Source organism: Dendropsophus ebraccatus, chromosome 8 (assembly GCF_027789765.1).
Source record: "Dendropsophus ebraccatus isolate aDenEbr1 chromosome 8, aDenEbr1.pat, whole genome shotgun sequence".
In the NCBI taxonomy this organism is placed as follows: Eukaryota; Metazoa; Chordata; class Amphibia; order Anura; family Hylidae; genus Dendropsophus; species Dendropsophus ebraccatus.
In genome coordinates this window covers 126,588,659-126,602,518 of record NC_091461.1, presented here as the reverse complement: position 1 = coordinate 126,602,518, position 13,860 = coordinate 126,588,659, and the positions used below count along the sequence as shown (strand labels likewise).

The 13,860-nt window shown below is 50.2% G+C and overlaps 1 protein-coding gene across 4 annotated transcripts in view; it reads left to right on the top strand.

Moving 5' to 3' along the window:
• SEC16B (SEC16 homolog B, endoplasmic reticulum export factor) overlaps window positions 1-13,860 on the top strand; it is a 308,666-nt gene that overhangs the window by 141,349 nt on the left and 153,457 nt on the right. For all 4 annotated transcript variants that reach the window (XM_069981715.1, XM_069981717.1, XM_069981713.1 and 1 more), the window contains exon 12: window positions 134-245. In XM_069981715.1, coding sequence (XP_069837816.1) covers window positions 134-245 — 112 coding nt within the window. The remainder of the gene's footprint in view (window positions 1-133; window positions 246-13,860) is intronic.

The following is a 13,860-nucleotide window of genomic DNA, read 5'->3' as shown; positions in this document are numbered from 1 at the left end:
ATGTCAGCTCTGAAGCTTGTCCAGTGAATGTAACCCTGGCTGTAGCTTCTCTATGTCTGGAAGGTGATTGTGCTTTATTATAGAGTCACTTGTGATAGAAGGAAAGTAACCTCCTCTTATGGTTTCTCTGTAGTTCTTAAGGGGTTGACAGAAGCCGGACACTGCTGCTATCTGACGGCCGCCATCTCCCTCGGCAGCGTCTCAGAGACGTCTCAGCGGCTCATTCTGCTGGGAAGTAATCGGAAGTAAGTGTGCGACCAGAGACAGTAAACTCCCTTTCTATACTGCACAAGCCTGGAGGACAGAAATGGCTGCACATCGCCCCCATGGTTGATACAAAAGCCAGAACTTCTCCGCTGGCGGTGCCGGTGGGGGGGGGGGGGGGGGCATGGGGTTTGGTCCTGTGATATTGGGGTTGCAGGGCTATTCTGTGGCCTCCCTTCCCTGCTTGTGCTCGCTTTGCTGGGTTAGTGTCGGGACTCATGTGAACTAGGGGACCTGCACGCGGTACATGAGGCAATATGGTTTGATCAAATTATATACCAACACCCTGGCGTTAGTGTCAGCCATAGGTGTGAGGTGCGGTATTAGTGTCAGCCATAGGTGTGAGGTGCGGCGTTAGTGTCAGCCATAGGTGTGAGGGGCAGCATTAGTGTCAGCCATAGGTGTGAGGTGCGGCATTAGTATTAGCCATAGGTGTGAGGGGCAGCATTAGTGTCAGCAATAGGTGTGAGGTATTAGTGTCAGCCATAGGTGTGAGGTATTAGTGTCAGCCATAGGTGTGAGGTGCGGCATTAGTGTCAGCCATAGGTGTGAGGTATTAGTGTCAGCCATAGGTGTGAGGTGCGGCATTAGTGTCAGCCATAGGTGTGAGGTGCGGCATTAGTGTCAGCCATAGGTGTGAGGTATTAGTGTCAGCCATAGGTGTGAGGTGCGGTATTAGTGTCAGCCATAGGTGTGAGGTGCGGCATTAGTGTCAGCCATAGGTGTGAGGGGCGGCATTAGTATCAGCCATAGGTGTGAGGTGCAGCATTAGTATCAGCCATAGGTGTGAGGGGCGGCATTAGTATCAGGCATAGGTGTGAGGTGCTGCATTAGTATCAGCCATAGGTGTGAGGTGCAGCATTAGTATCAGCCATAGGTGTGAGGGGCGGCATTAGTATCAGGCATAGGTGTGAGGTGCAGCATTAGTGTCAGCCATAGGTGTGAGGTGCTGCATTAGTGTCAGCCATAGGTGTGAGGTATTAGTGTCAGCCATAGGTGTGAGGTGCAGCATTAGTGTCAGCCATAGGTGTGAGGTATTAGTGTCAGCCATAGGTGTGAGGTGCGGCATTAGTGTCAGCCATAGGTGTGAGGTATTAGTGTCAGCCATAGGTGTGAGGTGCGGCATTAGTGTCAGCCATAGGTGTGAGGTGCAGCCGCTTCTTTTTCTCTGCTTTTGTCCGACCTTGTTCCTGACCATCACTTGGCTCTGACGATCACTCATTCCGGGCGATCACTTGGTCCTAGCGATCACTTAGATTTGGTTCCTGTGATCACTTGGTCCTAGCGATCACCTGGTTCTGGTGATAATCTCTAGGAAAAGATGCCTCCGCCCAATCATTTTCCTTGCAGTGACCCCTGCAGGGAAAATATAGTATTACAAGATGTTTTTATTCTCTAGTGCTTTGAAATAAAATCTCCCATTGACTCCATTCAAAAATGTTTCTAATGGTTTCTATAACAGAGTATATATAATATCATATACAATAGAGTGTATAACAATGTATAACAGAGTATATATAATATCATATACAATAGAGTGTATAACAATGTATAACGGAGTATATATAATATCATATACAATAGAGTGTATAACAATGTATAACGGAGTATATATAATATCATATACAATAGAGTGTATAACAATGTATAACGGAGTATATATAACATCCTGTATAATGGAGTATTAATGATATACAGTTACATACCCCAGCAGAATTTATTGCCCTCTTTTCAGAGAATATGAATAATAACACAAAAACAGCCCCCCCCTCATGGTTAGTGGTCGGGTCCCCCCATGGTTAGTGGTCGGGTCCCCCTCATGGTTAGTGGTCGGGTCCCCCCATGGTTGGTGGTCGGGTCCCCCTCATGGTTAGTGTCTGGGTCCCCTTATGGTTAGTGGTCGGGTCCCCCTCATGGTTAGTGGTCGGGTCCCCCCATGGTTGGTGGTCGGGTCCCCCTCATGGTTAGTGGCTGGGTCCCCCTCATGGTTAGTGGCTGGGTCCCCTCATGGTTAGTGGTCGGGTCCCCCTCATGGTTAGTGGTCGGGTCCCCCCATGGTTGGTGGTCGGGTCCCCCTCATGGTTAGTGGTCAGGTCCCCCTCATGATTAGTGGTCGGGTCCCCCCATGGTTGGTGGTCAGGTCCCCCTCATGGTTAGTGACTGGGTCTTCCTCATGGTTAGTGGTCGGGTCCCCCTCATGGTTAGTGGTCGGGTCCCCCCATGGTTGGTGGTCGGGTCCCCCTCATGGTTAGTGTCTGGGTCCCCTTATGGTTAGTGGTCAGGTCCCCCTCATGGTTAGTGGTCGGGTCCCCCCATGGTTGGTGGTCGGGTCCCCCTCATGGTTAGTGGCTGGGTCCCCCTCATGGTTAGTGGCTGGGTCCCCTCATGGTTAGTGGTCGGGTCCCCCTCATGGTTAGTGGTCGGGTCCCCCCATGGTTGGTGGTCGGGTCCCCCTCATGGTTAGTGGTCAGGTCCCCCTCATGATTAGTGGTCGGGTCCCCCCATGGTTGGTGGTCAGGTCCCCCTCATGGTTAGTGACTGGGTCTCCCTCATGGTTAGTGGTCGGGTCCCCCTCATGGTTAGTGGTCGGGTCCCCCTCATGGTTAGTGGCTGGGTCCCCCTCATGGTTAGTGGTCAGGTCCCCCTCATGGTTAGTGTCTGGGTCCCCTCATGGTTAGTGGTCGGGTCCCCCTCATGGTTAGTGGTCGGGTCCCCCCATGGTTGGTGGTCGGGTCCCCCTCATGGTTAGTGGCTGGGTCCCCCTCATGGTTATTGGCTGGGTCCCCTCATGGTTAGTGGTCGGGTCCCCCTCATGGTTAGTGGTCGGGTGACGCCATTTATTCTCACATCACTGGGGTTTCTCTGTATAAATCATCATCACAACCAAAACCATCCAAATGACCCTGATGAGAAGTTCCCATCCCCTGGTTCCTAACCCCGTGTATTGCCCCCTCTAACATCAATGTGGATGAGGCTCTGTATGTTCTCAGATGGTAAAGCCGCCCATTCTTCTTGTTTCCTGTATATTCCTGGTCTGTCCTGCATGGTGTGTCCTCCCCAGAGCGGCTCAATGATACTGAGGTCAGAGGACTGAGACGGCCGCTCCAGAACCTTCACCTTGTTCTGCTGTAGCCAATGACTTTGCCTTGTGTTCTGGATGGTTGTCATGTTGGAACGTCCCAGTACGTCCCATGCGTGCACAGTTATCTCCAGTATTTGCTGATAACCAGCTGCATTAATCTCTCCTTCCTCTTTGACCAAGTTTCCTGAGCCTTTGTAGCTCCCACATCCCCAGAACATCAGCGCCCCCCCCCCCCCCCGTACAGTAGGGTCGGTGCTCCTTCTATCATAGACCTTGGTTACTTCTCTCCAAATGTAACGTTCATGGTTAGTGGCCGGGTCCCCCTCATGGTTAGTGGTCGGGTCCCCCTCATGGTTGGTGGTCGGGTCCCCTCATGGTTAGTGGTCGGGTCCCCCTCATGGTTAGTGGCTGGGTCCCCCTCATGGTTAGTGGAACATCAGCGCCCCCCCTCCCGTACAGTAGGGTCGGTGCTCCTTCTATCATAGACCTTGGTTACTTCTCTCCAAATGTGACGTTCATGGTTGTGGCCAAGAAGGTTCATTTTGATCTCATCGCTCCACATGACCTTGTTCCAGAAGTGTTGAGGCCTGTGTGTCTGTGCTGTGTGCAGGGCCGCCATCAGAAACTTCAGGGCCCCATCCAGCCGAAGTGCTTGGGCCCCCCCATTACCAGAAATTCTGGGATGTATCTGTGACTAATGTGTCTGATGGGGCGTGCAGATCCCGCTGGGTTTCTTTGGAAACTTCACACGCCACCCAAGCTCCATGCTCTCTGCTGCCCCCTCTGTCCATGGCAGGAAGTGTCCAGAGCAGCAAATCCCCATAGAAAACCTCTGCTGCTCTGGACAGTTCCTGACATGGACAGAGGGGGCAGCAGAGAGCACTGGCTCAGACTGGTGTATAATGGAAGGTTTTTGCCACCTTCTTACTCCTAAGGCAGTGATCAGATATGCTGGATGATTTGGAGCCTTCTTAGCCTCCGTTCACACTAAGTAAAACTGGTGGAAATCCGCCAGCCTCCGTGTCATAATGAGGTTTGTGCGCCTCCTCTCTCCACAATGGAGAATGACGCGGAGAGAGGAGATGCGCAAGCCTCCCATAGACTATCATTAGGACACTGAGGCTGGTGAGATTGCGCCGGTGTGAATGGAGCCTAAGAGGGGAATATCCAATCCAACAAGCTGGATCCATTGCGTCCTATCCGGAGCTCCATAGGCTGCTGAGGCTCAGGGCTGCGACTAGAGATGGTCGGGCCTAGTGGCTACATGTCACCCCTATAGCGGTATTATATTACAGAGCCATAGACATGCTGGCTGCTATTACATGGGGACTCCAGAAAGAGAAATACTCTGCCCTATATTACAGCTTTGTACAGAGATATAGGACTGACTTCTATGGGGGCTGTATTGTGAGGTCACACTACAGCTATATACAAATATACACACACACACACACATACACACAGCAGCACACATACACACAAAATACACATACACACAAAATACACACACACACACACATCAGCACACATACACAAAATACACATACACACACACACACACACACACACAGCAGCACACACACACACACACACACACACACACACTCAGCACACATACACACAAAATACACATACACACAAAATACACATACACACAAAATACACACACACACACACATCAGCACACATACACAAAATACACATACACACACACACACACACACACACATCAGCACACACACACACACACACTCAGCACACATACACACAAAATACACATACAGACATCAGCACACATACACTCCGGGGGGAGTGAGGAAGAGGAGGGGGCCCGGGGGGGAGTGAGGGGTGAGGGAGGGGCCCGGGGGAGTGAGGAAGAGGAGGGGGCCCAGGGGGGAGTGAGGAAGAGGAGGGGGCCCGGGGGGGAGTGAGGAAGAGGAGGGGGCCCAGGGGGGAGTGAGGAAGAGGAGGGGGCCCGGGGGGAGTGAGGAAGAGGAGGGGGCCCGGGGGGAGTGAGGGAGGGGCCCGGGGGGAGTGAGGAAGAGGAGGGGGCCCGGGGGGGAGTGAGGGGTGAGGGAGGGGCCCGGGGGAGTGAGGAAGAGGAGGGGGCCCGGGGGGGAGTGAGGGGTGAGGGAGGGGCCCGGGGGAGTGAGGAAGAGGAGGGGGCCCAGGGGGGAGTGAGGAAGAGGAGGGGGCCCGGGGGGAGTGAGGAAGAGGAGGGGGCCCGGGGGGAGTGAGGAAGAGGAGGGGGCCCGGGGGGAGTGAGGAAGAGGAGGGGGCCCGGGGGGCGTGAGGGGTGAGGGAGGGGCTCGGGGGGAGTGAGGAAGAGGAGGGGGCCCGGGGGGAGTGAGGGGTGAGGGAGGGGCCCAGGGGGGAGTGAGGAAGAGGAGGGGGCCCGGGGGGGAGTGAGGAAGAGGAGGGGGCCCAGGGGGAGTGAGGGGTGAGGGAGGGGCCCGGGGGGAAGTGAGGAAGAGGAGGGGGCCCGGGGGGGAGCGAGGAAGAGGAGGGGGCCCGGGGGGGAGCGAGGAACAGGAGGGGGCCCGGGGGGGGAGCGAGGAAGAGGAGGGGGCCCGGGGGGAGTGAGGAAGAGGAGGGGGCCCGGGGGGGGAGTGAGGAAGAGGAGGGGGCCCGGGGGGAGTGAGGAAGAGGAGGGGGCCCGGGGGGGAGTGAGGAAGAGGAGGGGGCCCAGGGGGAGTGAGGGGTGAGGGAGGGGCCCGGGGGGAAGTGAGGAAGAGGAGGGGGCCCGGGGGGGAGTGAGGAAGAGGAGGGGGCCTGGGGGGAGTGAGGAAGAGGAGGGGGCCCGGGGGAAGTGAGGAAGAGGAGGGGGCCCGGGGGGGAGTGAGGAAGAGGAGGGGGCCCGGGGGGGAGTGAGGAAGAGGAGGGGGCCTGGGGGGAGTGAGGAAGAGGAGGGGGCCCGGGGGGGAGTGAGGAAGAGGAGGGGGCCCGGGGGGGAGTGAGGAAGAGGAGGGGGCCCGGGGGGAGTGAGGAAGAGGAGGGGGCCCGGGGGGGAGTGAGGAAGAGGAGGGGGCCCGGGGGGAGTGAGGAGAGGCCCTGTGTCTTCCTGCCTGTGCGGTACAGCTGTCAGGAGCTTACATGCAGGGACGCTGGATGGCCGGGCCCCCCTGGATGCTAGTTTTAGCCCGGGCCCCTGACAGCTGTACCGCCAATACTGCCCTGATGGCGGCCCTGGCTGTGTGGTGTAATGTAGATACTGTGTGGCATTTGCCCAGTAATGGATTCTTCTGGAGACTCCACCATGCCGCCCATTGTTCTTCACGTTCCTCCTTATTGTCTATCCTGAAGCAGCCGCACCGCTAGTTTTCAGAGAGTCCTGTATACCCGCTGATGGTATTTGTGGGGTTGTCTTTGCTTCCTGAACAATTTTCCTTGCAGTTGTGGCTGATATATTTGTTGGTCGGTGTGACTGTGGATTGTACAGAGCCCCTGATATTTTTGTTGGTCGGTGTGACTGTGGATTGTACAGAGCTCCTGATATTTTTGTTGGTCTCCTGACTGTGGATTGTACAGAGCTCCTCATAGTTTTGTTGGTCGGTGTGACTGTGGATTGTACAGAGCTCCTCATAGTTTTGTTGGTCTCCTGACTGTGGATTGTACAGAGCCCCTGATATTTTGTTGGTGGGTGTGACTGTGGATTGTACAGAGTCCCTGATAGTTTTGTTGGTCGGTGTGACTGTGGATTGTACAGAGCTCCTGATATTTTTGTTGGTCGGTGTGACTGTGGATTGTACAGAGCCCCTGATATTTTTGTTGGTCGGTGTGACTGTGGATTGTACAGAGTCCCTGATAGTTTTGTTGGTCTCCTGACTGTGGATTGTACAGAGCTCCTGATATTTTTGTTGGTCGGTGTGACTGTGGATTGTACAGAGCTCCTGATATTTTTGTTGGTCGGTGTGACTGTGGATTGTACAGAGCCCCTGATATTTTGTTGGTCGGTGTGACTGTGGATTGTACAGAGCCCCTGATATTTTTGTTGGTCGGTGTGACTGTGGATTGTACAGAGCCCCTGATATTTTTGTTGGTCGGTGTGACTGTGGATTGTACAGAGCTCCTCATAGTTTTGTTGGTCGGTGTGACTGTGGATTGTACAGAGCTCCTGATATTTTTGTTGGTCTCCTGACTGTGGATTGTACAGAGCTCCTGATATTTTTGTTGGTCGGTGTGACTGTGGATTGTACAGAGCTCCTGATATTTTTGTTGGTCGGTGTGACTGTGGATTGTACAGAGTCCCTGATATTTTTGTTGGTCGGTGTGACTGTGGATTGTACAGAGCTCCTCATAGTTTTGTTGGTCGGTGTGACTGTGGATTGTACAGAGCCCCTGATATTTTTGTTGGTCTCCTGACTGTGGATTGTACAGAGCCCCTGATATTTTTGTTGGTCGGTGTGACTGTGGATTGTACAGAGTCCCTGATATTTTTGTTGGTCGGTGTGACTGTGGATTGTATAGAGCCCCTGATATTTTTGTTGGTCTCCTGACTGTGGATTGTACAGAGCCCCTGATATTTTTGTTGGTCGGTGTGACTGTGGATTGTACAGAGCTCCTCATAGTTTTGTTGGTCGGTGTGACTGTGGATTGTACAGAGCTCCTGATATTTTTGTTGGTCTCCTGACTGTGGATTGTACAGAGCTCCTGATATTTTTGTTGGTCGGTGTGACTGTGGATTGTACAGAGTCCCTGATATTTTTGTTGGTCGGTGTGACTGTGGATTGTATAGAGCCCCTGATATTTTTGTTGGTCTCCTGACTGTGGATTGTACAGAGCCCCTGATATTTTTGTTGGTCGGTGTGACTGTGGATTGTACAGAGCTCCTGATAGTTTTGTTGGTCGGTGTGACTGTGGATTGTATAGAGCTCCTGATAGTTTTGTTGGTCGGTGTGACTGTGGATTGTACAGAGCTCCTGATATTTTTGTTGGTCTCCTGACTGTGGATTGTACAGAGCTCCTCATAGTTTTGTTGGTCGGTGTGACTGTGGATTGTACAGAGCCCCTGATATTTTTGTTGGTCGGTGTGACTGTGGATTGTACAGAGCTCCTGATATTTTTGTTGGTCGGTGTGACTGTGGATTGTACAGAGTCCCTGATAGTTTTGTTGGTCTCCTGACTGTGGATTGTACAGAGCTCCTGATATTTTTGTTGGTCGGTGTGACTGTGGATTGTACAGAGCCCCTGATAGTTTTGTTGGTCGGTGTGACTGTGGATTGTACAGAGCTCCTGATATTTTTGTTGGTCGGTGTGACTGTGGATTGTACAGAGCTCCTGATAGTTTTGTTGGTCGGTGTGACTGTGGATTGTACAGAGCTCCTGATAGTTTTGTTGGTCGGTGTGACTGTGGATTGTACAGAGCTCCTGATAGTTTTGTTGGTCGGTGTGACTGTGGATTGTACAGAGCTCCTGATATATTTGTTGGTCGGTGTGACTGTGGATTGTACAGAGCTCCTGATATTTTTGTTGGTCGGTGTGACTGTGGATTGTACAGAGCTCCTGATATATTTGTTGGTCGGTGTGACTGTGGATTGTACAGAGCTCCTGATATTTTTGTTGGTCGGTGTGACTGTGGATTGTACAGAGCTCCTGATAGTTTTGTTGGTCGGTGTGACTGTGGATTGTATAGAGCTCCTGATATTTTTGTTGGTCGGTGTGACTGTGGATTGTACAGAGCTCCTGATATATTTTTGTTGGTCGGTGTGACTGTGGATTGTACAGAGCTCCTGATATATTTTTGTTGGTCGGTGTGACTGTGGATTGTATAGAGCTCCTGATATTTTTGTTGGTCTCCTGACTGTGGATTGTACAGAGCCCCTGATATTTTTGTTGGTCTCCTGACTGTGGATTGTACAGAGCTCCTGATATATTTGTTGGTCTCCTGACTGTGGATTGTACAGAGCTCCTGATAGTTTTGTTGGTCGGTGTGACTGTGGATTGTACAGAGCTCCTCATAGTTTTGTTGGTCGGTGTGACTGTGGATTGTACAGAGCTCCTGATATTTTTGTTGGTCTCCTGACTGTGGATTGTACAGAGCTCCTGATATTTTTGTTGGTCGGTGTGACTGTGGATTGTACAGAGCTCCTGATATTTTTGTTGGTCGGTGTGACTGTGGATTGTACAGAGTCCCTGATATTTTTGTTGGTCGGTGTGACTGTGGATTGTATAGAGCCCCTGATATTTTTGTTGGTCTCCTGACTGTGGATTGTACAGAGCCCCTGATATTTTTGTTGGTCGGTGTGACTGTGGATTGTACAGAGCTCCTGATAGTTTTGTTGGTCGGTGTGACTGTGGATTGTATAGAGCTCCTGATAGTTTTGTTGGTCGGTGTGACTGTGGATTGTACAGAGCTCCTGATATTTTTGTTGGTCTCCTGACTGTGGATTGTACAGAGCTCCTCATAGTTTTGTTGGTCGGTGTGACTGTGGATTGTACAGAGCCCCTGATATTTTTGTTGGTCGGTGTGACTGTGGATTGTACAGAGCTCCTGATATTTTTGTTGGTCGGTGTGACTGTGGATTGTACAGAGTCCCTGATAGTTTTGTTGGTCTCCTGACTGTGGATTGTACAGAGCTCCTGATATTTTTGTTGGTCGGTGTGACTGTGGATTGTACAGAGCCCCTGATAGTTTTGTTGGTCGGTGTGACTGTGGATTGTACAGAGCTCCTGATATTTTTGTTGGTCGGTGTGACTGTGGATTGTACAGAGCTCCTGATAGTTTTGTTGGTCGGTGTGACTGTGGATTGTACAGAGCTCCTGATAGTTTTGTTGGTCGGTGTGACTGTGGATTGTACAGAGCTCCTGATAGTTTTGTTGGTCGGTGTGACTGTGGATTGTACAGAGCTCCTGATATATTTGTTGGTCGGTGTGACTGTGGATTGTACAGAGCTCCTGATATTTTTGTTGGTCGGTGTGACTGTGGATTGTACAGAGCTCCTGATATATTTGTTGGTCGTGTGACTGTGGATTGTACAGAGCTCCTGATATTTTTGTTGGTCGGTGTGACTGTGGATTTTACAGAGCTCCTGATAGTTTTGTTGGTCGGTGTGACTGTGGATTGTATAGAGCTCCTGATATTTTTGTTGGTCGGTGTGACTGTGGATTGTACAGAGCTCCTGATATATTTTTGTTGGTCGGTGTGACTGTGGATTGTACAGAGCTCCTGATATATTTTTGTTGGTCGGTGTGACTGTGGATTGTATAGAGCTCCTGATATTTTTGTTGGTCTCCTGACTGTGGATTGTACAGAGCCCCTGATATTTTTGTTGGTCTCCTGACTGTGGATTGTACAGAGCTCCTGATATATTTGTTGGTCTCCTGACTGTGGATTGTACAGAGCTCCTGATAGTTTTGTTGGTCGGTGTGACTGTGGATTGTACAGAGCTCCTCATAGTTTTGTTGGTCGGTGTGACTGTGGATTGTACAGAGCTCCTGATATTTTTGTTGGTCTCCTGACTGTGGATTGTACAGAGCTCCTGATATTTTTGTTGGTCGGTGTGACTGTGGATTGTACAGAGCTCCTGATATTTTTGTTGGTCTCCTGACTGTGGATTGTACAGAGTCCCTGATATTTTTGTTGGTCGGTGTGACTGTGGATTGTACAGAGCTCCTGATACTTTTGTTGGTCGGTGTGACTGTGGATTGTACAGAGCTCCTGATACTTTTGTTGGTCTCCTGACTGTGGATTGTACAGAGCCCCTGATAGTTTTGTTGGTCGGTGTGACTGTGGATTGTACAGAGCTCCTGATAGTTTTGTTGGTCGGTGTGACTGTGGATTGTACAGAGCCCCTGATATTTTTGTTGGTCGGTGTCACTGTGGATTGTACAGAGCTCCTGATATTTTTGTTCTGTGTGACTGTGGATTGTACAGAGCTCCTGATATTTTTGTTGGTCGGTGTGACTGTGGATTGTACAGAGCTCCTGATAGTTTTGTTGGTCGGTGTGACTGTGGATTGTACAGAGCTCCTGATAGTTTTGTTGGTCGGTGTGACTGTGGATTGTACAGAGCTCCTGATATTTTTGTTGGTCGGTGTGACTGTGGATTGTACAGAGCTCCTGATATTTTTGTTGGTCGGTGTGACTGTGGATTGTACAGAGCTCCTCATAGTTTTGTTGGTCGGTGTGACTGTGGATTGTACAGAGCTCCTAATAGTTTTGTTGGTCGGTGTGACTGTGGATTGTACAGAGCCCCTGATATTTTTGTTGGTCGGTGTGACTGTGGATTGTACAGAGTCCCTGATAGTTTTGTTGGTCGGTGTGACTGTGGATTGTACAGAGCTCCTGATATTTTTGTTGGTCGGTGTGACTGTGGATTGTACAGAGCTCCTGATATTTGTTGGTCGGTGTGACTGTGGATTGTACAGAGCTCCTGATATTTGTTGGTCGGTGTGACTGTGGATTGTACAGAGCTCCTCATAGTTTTGTTGGTCGGTGTGACTGTGGATTGTACAGAGCTCCTAATAGTTTTGTTGGTCGGTGTGACTGTGGATTGTACAGAGCTCCTGATATTTTTGTTGGTCTCCTGACTGTGGATTGTACAGAGTCCCTGATATTTTTGTTGGTCTCCTGACTGTGGATTGTACAGAGTCCCTGATATTTTTGTTCTGTGTGACTGTGGATTGTACAGAGCTCCTGATATATTTGTTGGTCGGTGTGACTGTGGATTGTACAGAGCTCCTGATATTTTTGTTGGTCGGTGTGACTGTGGATTGTACAGAGTCCCTGATATATTTGTTGGTCGGTGTGACTGTGGATTGTACAGAGCTCCTGATATATTTGTTGGTCGGTGTGACTGTGGATTGTACAGAGCTCCTGATATTTTTGTTGGTCTCCTGACTGTGGATTGTACAGAGCTCCTGATATTTTTGTTGGTCTCCTGACTGTGGATTGTACAGAGCTCCTGATATTTTTGTTGGTCTCCTGACTGTGGATTGTACAGAGCCCCTGATATTTTTGTTGGTCTCCTGACTGTGGATTGTACAGAGCTCCTGATATTTTTGTTGGTCGGTGTGACTGTGGATTGTACAGAGCTCCTGATAGTTTTGTTGGTCTCCTGACTGTGGATTGTACAGAGCTCCTGATATTTTTGTTGGTCGGTGTGACTGTGGATTGTACAGAGTCCCTGATATTTTTGTTGGTCTCCTGACTGTGGATTGTACAGAGCTCCTCATAGTTTTGTTGGTCGGTGTGACTGTGGATTGTACAGAGCTCCTCATAGTTTTGTTGGTCGGTGTGACTGTGGATTGTACAGAGCTCCTGATATTTTTGTTGGTCGGTGTGACTGTGGATTGTACAGAGCCCCTGATATATTTGTTGGTCGGTGTGACTGTGGATTGTACAGAGCCCCTGATATATTTGTTGGTCGGTGTGACTGTGGATTGTACAGAGCTCCTGATATTTGTTGGTCGGTGTGACTGTGGATTGTACAGAGCTCCTGATAGTTTTGTTGGTCGGTGTGACTGTGGATTGTACAGAGCTCCTGATATTTTTGTTGGTCGGTGTGACTGTGGATTGTACAGAGCTCCTGATATTTTTGTTGGTCTCCTGACTGTGGATTGTACAGAGCTCCTGATATTTTTGTTGGTCGGTGTGACTGTGGATTGTACAGAGCTCCTGATATTTTTGTTGGTCGGTGTGACTGTGGATTGTACAGAGCTCCTGATATTTTTGTTGGTCTCCTGACTGTGGATTGTACAGAGCTCCTGATATTTTTGTTGGTCGGTGTGACTGTGGATTGTACAGAGTCCCTGATATTTTTGTTGGTCGGTGTGACTGTGGATTGTACAGAGTCCCTGATATTTTTGTTGGTCGGTGTGACTGTGGATTGTACAGAGCTCCTGATAGTTTTGTTGGTCTCCTGACTGTGGATTGTACAGAGCTCCTGATAGTTTTGTTGGTCGGTGTGACTGTGGATTGTACAGAGCTCCTGATATTTTTGTTGGTCGGTGTGACTGTGGATTGTGCAGAGCTCCTCATAGTTTTGTTGGTCGGTGTGACTGTGGATTGTACAGAGCTCCTGATATTTTTGTTGGTCGGTGTGACTGTGGATTGTACAGAGTCCCTGATATTTTTGTTGGTCTCCTGACTGTGGATTTTACAGAGCTCCTGATAGTTTTGTTGGTCGGTGTGACTGTGGATTGTACAGAGCTCCTGATAGTTTTGTTGGTCGGTGTGACTGTGGATTGTACAGAGCTCCTGATATTTTTGTTGGTCGGTGTGACTGTGGATTGTACAGAGCTCCTGATATTTTTGTTGGTCGGTGTGACTGTGGATTGTACAGAGCTCCTGATATTTTTGTTGTTCTGTGTGACTGTGGATTGTACAGAGCTCCTGATATTTTTGTTGGTCTTCTGACTGTGGATTGTACAGAACTCCTGATATTTTTGTTGGTCTCCTGACTGTGGATTGTACAGAGTCCCTGATATTTTTGTTGGTCGGTGTGACTGTGGATTGTACAGAGCTCCTGATATTTTTGTTGGTCTCCTGACTGTGGATTGTACAGAGTCCCCGAT